This window comes from Crocodylus porosus, unplaced genomic scaffold (genome assembly GCF_001723895.1).
Source record: "Crocodylus porosus isolate Cpor-Errol unplaced genomic scaffold, CroPor_comp1, whole genome shotgun sequence".
NCBI lineage: Eukaryota > Metazoa > Chordata > Crocodylia > Crocodylidae > Crocodylus > Crocodylus porosus.
Window position 1 is genome coordinate 21,396,845 of NW_017728909.1, and position 5,880 is coordinate 21,402,724.

The following is a 5,880-nucleotide window of genomic DNA, read 5'->3' on the forward strand; positions in this document are numbered from 1 at the left end:
AGTCCTGTCCTGCCGAACTCAGACCAGGGCCCCGTGTCTGCCCGATCCTGGGTGTAACGGCTTGGCTGTTGGTGCTGGCTCCGCGCCTCGCCCCCGTGCCCTGACCCCCGTGCCCCGGCGGCTGCCTGCATTGAAATCCAACCGGGGGGGGGGAATCATTTTTGCAGCAGGGGGAAGGGAGCAGAGCAGGAAGGACTTATTTTTCCTACAAATAACGTGCCCCCCCCTTTCCTCTCCCCCCAGCCCTGCTCCAGCTGGCAAGACCCAGGCTTGGCCGCGGCCCCGAGCTCTGCAGTTGCTGCTCGACGCCTGCCAGCGCCTCGGGTTACCGAGCTGGAGCCAGGACTCGCCTCCCGCACAATGGGGCCAAGGGGGAGGAGGAGCAGGAGTAGCGGGTTTTTCTTGGAGCGCCTTTCCCAGGCTCCAGCGGCAGCCGGGCGAGGACGGCCGTGCCCTGCCTGCCCGCAGCCGTGGGCCAGCCCCGGGCTGCCATGGGGAGCCGCGGCGCGGGCTGCACCCCCAGGCGATGAAGGTATGTGGGGGGCACGCATGCCCCGCCGGGGCACGGGGTCAGGGACTCCCTGCGGCCGGGGCGAGAGGGTGGAGCCACTTCCTAGGGTGGCGTGGCACGGGGCTGGGACAGCCGGACCTGGCGGCTCTGGTTCTGCCCCGAGGGGCTATTTCGGGTGTTGCCCCGTGTGCGGCTGTAGCTGGATCTGTGGGGCTGTGCCGGGCGTTACCCCATCGCTGGATCCGTGGAGTTGTGCCGAGTGTTACCCCATGTGCGACTGTAGCTGGGTCCATGGGGCTGTGCCGGGCGCTACCCTGTGTGTGCCTGTAGCCGGGGCCACGGGGAAAGCCCTGCTCTGCCACGTGGGCACCGGCGTCTCACGTGGGTTCACTGCAGCCTTCCCACATGCTGCTCCGGTACCCGCCCAGCTCCCTGGCCTCTCCGTGGCCTCTGCAGGCCTCCGCCTGCCATGATGCCTGCGGGCGTCGGGAGCTCGTTAATCTCCTGGCGTTGACATTTTCTCTGCCGCCGTCTGTTGTTCGCTGCCTTGTCACCATGCCCGAGGCTGTCGGGCGGGGGCCTCCGTGCCGGCATCCCCGGCCGTGCGGGGAGCTCCAGGGCAGCCGCACGCAGCCGTGAGCCGGCATCGCTGCTGGGCTCCAGCTCCCAGGATGGTGGCCTCGTGTCTCCAGCCTCCTGCTTCAAGGATGGCCAGAGCCTCGTGCCTCCTCAGCGGGGTCTGGGCACCATCCGTGCTCCCCCATATATCGGGGGGATAATATCTGGGGCGCCGTCTCCACGTCGGGGGTCCAGAGCCGGGTGGGATTCTCCTGCCAGCTGCGGTCAGGACGCTGGCGACGGAGCCCTCTCCCGGGCACCGCAGCCCTGGCAAGGGAAGAAAGGAACGAGGCGCCGGTGGCTTCCCACGCAGCCGACCCCCTGTGGGCACCATAGCTGGGGGGGAGGCTGCCCCAGCCTGCCAGCGCCAGGCATCCCGGAGCCAGACCCTCCTCCATGGGGCTGGGCTGCCGCGGCTGGTGCCAGTGGGATCTGGCTGGGCTTCCCCCGTGGCAGCGGGTTGCAGTTTTGTTGTGGTGCCTTCACAGCCAAGCAGGGGGGCAGGCCTGGCACCCTGGTCCCACACAGCCTCCCATGCCCCTGCCCAGCTCCGATTGACCTGGGGGAGGCCCAGCCTTGGCCACAGCAGTGCGACAGGGAGGGCAGCAGGGATAGAGGCCCTGTGGCTGCCCCACGCATGGCGGGCCAGAGCCTCGCCACACTGAGCACCTCTGCAAGCCCACCTACTGCCCTGCTGCAGCCCCCAGGAGCATATGCCCCCCCCCCCGCTTCCAGCCCTCCGTCACCCCAACACCTAACAGCTGCTTCATGTCCCTGCCACATGCGTGATATACATGCATCTGTGAATGCATGTAGAGTGCACAGACATGTATACACACATGTGCCTGCACATGCGCACACATGCCTGCAGATGTGTGGCCACACACATGTATCTGCACACAGATGCATGCATTCACTCACGTGCGTGTACACACTCCTACACAAAGAAGAGTCACAGATGCATATGTTTAGGGCTGGAAAGGACCACATGAGATCACTGGGTCCAGCCCCCCTACTCCGGCCAGGGAAGACTGCAGGGGTCAAATAAGCACATGCATGCACACACATGTATGCACGTGCATGCATGCATATACTTGCATGCGCAGGCGCGCACAGGCACGCAGCCCTGCTACTGCAGGCCTCCAGCTCTGCATGTCTGTGGGCTCTGCACTCAGTGTCTCGTTGGCCTGCCGTGGGAGCCCCTCCCTTGCCGGCCCCGCAGTGCATGGGTGGGGGGCCCGGGGCCAGGCGGGCGGGCGAGCAGGCGGACCCCTGGAGCTGTGCCCAGCGACAGCCGCCACAGGCGTGGCCAGGCCTAAGTGCTTTGGCAGGCACCAGAGGAGGAGGTCAAGTGTGCTTGATTAGTCCAGGCCCTCTGCACTCCCGATCTCGCCCCATCTGGCTGCGGTGCCCTCCTGCGGAGTTGTGGGGGGGCAGCCACCGGTCTCCAGCACACGTGGGCTTTTCACCACGGTGTCCAGGGCACGGAGCTGCCCCCAGGTCAAGTCACTGCCCAGGCTTTTGTGGGCATGAAGGTGCCAGACTGTGATGCTGGGCATGCTGGAGGGGGAAGGGACCGATGCCAAGCCCGGGGGAAGAGAGGGGATGTAGTGGCTGTGGGAATTCAGAGGTGTGTGTGTGTGTGTGTGTGTGCGCACACTGCCACGTGTGCACAGTGGCATGTGCATATGCACATGTTGCTGTATGTGCACATACAGTTCCCGTAGGCAGTTCCCATGTGCACGTGTGTGCTGCTTCTTGTGTATGCCCCATGCCACATCCATATATGCACCTACGGTGCACATGTGCATGCAGTGCACATTTGTGTGTGCTCTGCAGACATGCATGCGCTGGGGGGTATGTACAGCATGTGTGCACAGTGCTGTGCATGTATGCATAGTGCCGTGTGTGCCCAGTGCACGTGTGCGTAGGCAGCGTGCATGTGTGTTCTCTGTGCTGCACACGTGTACGTGCCATTCTCCAGCTCTGGAAACACGACACACACGACCCAGCCAAGAGCAGACATGGCCCAGCAGCCGGGCTGGGAGCTGCTGCCTGGCACAGGGGAGGGGGCCATGCAGGGAGCGGGACTGGCGGGCTCCTGGGGTCCTGCGGTGACACACGGCCGGTTGCTGGCTGGGGTGGGGGGTTGGAGCTGGCACCCAGGGGCACACCCAGCCTCGGAGCACGTGGACCGCGTACGTCTGCGCTCGGGGCTCGCCGGCGTCCCCTTTCCCAACCATTGCTCCCTGGCACCGGGGCCCGGGAAGGCACTCTCTGCAGATGGAGAAACAGAAATCCTCCCCATGCTCTTCTCCTCCTCTCCCTGGGGTGGTCGTGGGCCTGGCTGGTGGGGTCCCGGGTGCGTCGTGCTCACCCAGCCGGGTGCTGGCGGCCCGAGCCCAGGCAGTGCCGTGCATGGTGCAGCTCCAGGCTGGGCTGAAATGACCCCAGCGGGGGCTCGGGACAGGGAGAAAGCGGCCCATTGTTCCCTGGCGAGGCCGGCGGCTGAAGACCCCCTGGGCCCGGCATGACACCAGCCCTGGTGCGGACAGAGCCAGGCATTCTTCCGCCAGCTGCTGAGCCCCTGCCCGGCCCCTCCCAGCCCGGCCGCCTCTTTGTGTTGTGTTAGCATGTTGGAGCAGTGTGCGTGCATCTGCATACGCGTTTATGAGCATGTGTATGTGTGCATGCTTGTGTCTAATCACGTGTGCCTGCACGTTTGTAAGCACAGGGGTGCATACATGTGTTTATGAGCATGTGTGCGCGTGAACGTGTATGAGTGGGTGCATGTGCAGTTCACGTGCGCGCAGATATTGATGCACGTGTGTATGTGTGCACACGTGTGAAGGTATGTATTTGTACATGTGTGTGAATGGGCGGGCAGGTAAGCGTGCACCTGTGTTTGCAGGTGTGTGTGCATGTCTCACCCCATGAGGGAGCCAGACCCTCGCTGCGTTGCCTCTCAGCTGTCAGGACGTGCCCTTCCCCAGGACGTCGGGGCACCTTCCCCGTGAACCCCGCGCCAGCGATGGGGAAGTTCCTCGGGTCGGCTGGCTGCAGGGGGAGGTCCCCGGCCACGTCCCCTGTCCCCCTTGGTGACAGGTCTCTTGGTCTCCCTGCCATGGTGCCGAGGGGGCAGCCCGTCCCTGCGCTGGCACCGGTGCCATTCACAAGGAGACCCCGGCTGCAGAGACCTGGCACACTCGTCATCCTGAAACCTGGGGTGAGGGGGAGAGTGCACACGGGGTGGGGGCCAGGAGACTGGACCTATGCCACAGAGTAACTGTGGGACAAGCCCCCTCCTCCACAGCCTCCTTGGCCTCGACTTACCCATCTGTGCAATGGGAGCAATTGGGTCATACACACCTTATTGGGGGTGAGGGCAGCACTCGCGGCCACCAACCGCACTGCAGCTCCCACCGGCTTTGAGCCAGCCGGCAGCTCTGGGGTTTCTGCCCAGGCCTCTCTCTGCCTTGACCTTCCACAGACCTGGCTCCAAGGGGAGGTGCGGCCAGTGCCTGGCTGGGCCGGGCCGGCTAATCCCCGTGCGCGGCGTGGAGTCTGGAGCAGGTTGTGTTGGCATGTCTCCCAGCTCCCTCGGTGTGCCCGAGCCCGGGGCAGACTGCTCTGCCAGGTGATTAGGGAGCCGGGGCAGAGATTAGGGACCTTGTGCTGGGTGACCCGTGATGCCCCTGGGTAGACCCGCGCCATGGGAAAGGCTGGTGCTTCGTTTCCCCTCTCTCTCCAACTCCCGAAAAGAACCAGAGCAGCTTTTCTCTTGCAGAGCCCCCGATCTGTCACCTGGATCGCGTGTGCAATCCTCCCAGGGCTGACGATGTGCGGCACCTCGAACGGGTCCTGGGGGGGCCCTGGCTGTGGTTAAGCCGCTTAAAGCCTGCCGTAGTCTGGGCATCGAGGACCGTGGCTGGTCCCCCCCTCACCTTAACTCTGCCCCTCGGGGGGTTGTTTTTAAATGCCTCTTCCACCCCGGTCCCGCCCGGCAGCTGGGGTGGGAGAAAGAAGAGCACCGGTTCCCCTGGGACGCCGGAGCTGCTGGTGGGACGCTGACAGCTGCCGTTGCTCGAGAGCCGTGTTTATCCCTGCGGTTCGGCCGGAAAAGCCTGTGACTGCCTAATGATTTATGGTGGGACGATGCGTAGGCCTGCGCCGGGAGCTGCCGCGGTGGTGCCGCTGCGCCCGCCGAAGCCCAGGCATCCCGCGCCGTGTCGGGACGGAGCGCGGGCGGGTTTCACCTCGTGGCTTCGGGGCTTCGCACGGCGTCGGGTCCTCGCGGGGGAGCTGCGGACCGGCAGAGCTCCCGGGAGCATGGCAAGGCGCTGGTGGCGTGCAGCTCCCGGCGCGCAGGCCAGGCCCCGGCCCTGCTGCTGTTGATTTTTCCATGCAGAAATATTCCAGGCATCTCAGGGCCTGGCAAGGCAGAGCGAGGCCACGTGGCCGGCCGGGGGCCCTGCGCGCCTGCCCCTGGGGCCGAGAGCCGGAGCCCCCGCCATGCCGGGTAACCCAGCCCCGTCTCTCCGCAGATGCGCCGTCCCGCCCCGCGCCTCGGCCGGCTGATGGTGCTCCTGGCTGCAGCGCTGGCGTCAGCCCCGCTCCCCACGGCGGGAGCCTGGGGGCACGACGGTGAGTCTGTTTGTACCCCCCAACTCCGCCTGTCCCTGCCGCCAGTCCCTGGGGTTCGGCGTCCGGGGAAACTGAGGCAGGCTGGGGCAGGGCAGCTCCGAGCAGCC

General features: G+C 65.7%; 1 protein-coding gene across 1 annotated transcript in view; it reads left to right on the forward strand.

Annotated features, from left to right (window-relative positions):
• Nucleotides 1–247: 247 nt before the first annotated feature.
• The window catches only part of IL11RA (interleukin 11 receptor subunit alpha), a 10,007-nt gene continuing 4,374 nt past the window's right edge, over nt 248–5,880 (forward strand). Inside the window, exons 1-2 of the mRNA XM_019531684.1 lie at nt 248–532; nt 5,674–5,781. Of these exons, the coding sequence (XP_019387229.1) occupies nt 527–532; nt 5,674–5,781 (114 nt within the window). The 5' untranslated portion in view covers nt 248–526. The remainder of the gene's footprint in view (nt 533–5,673; nt 5,782–5,880) is intronic.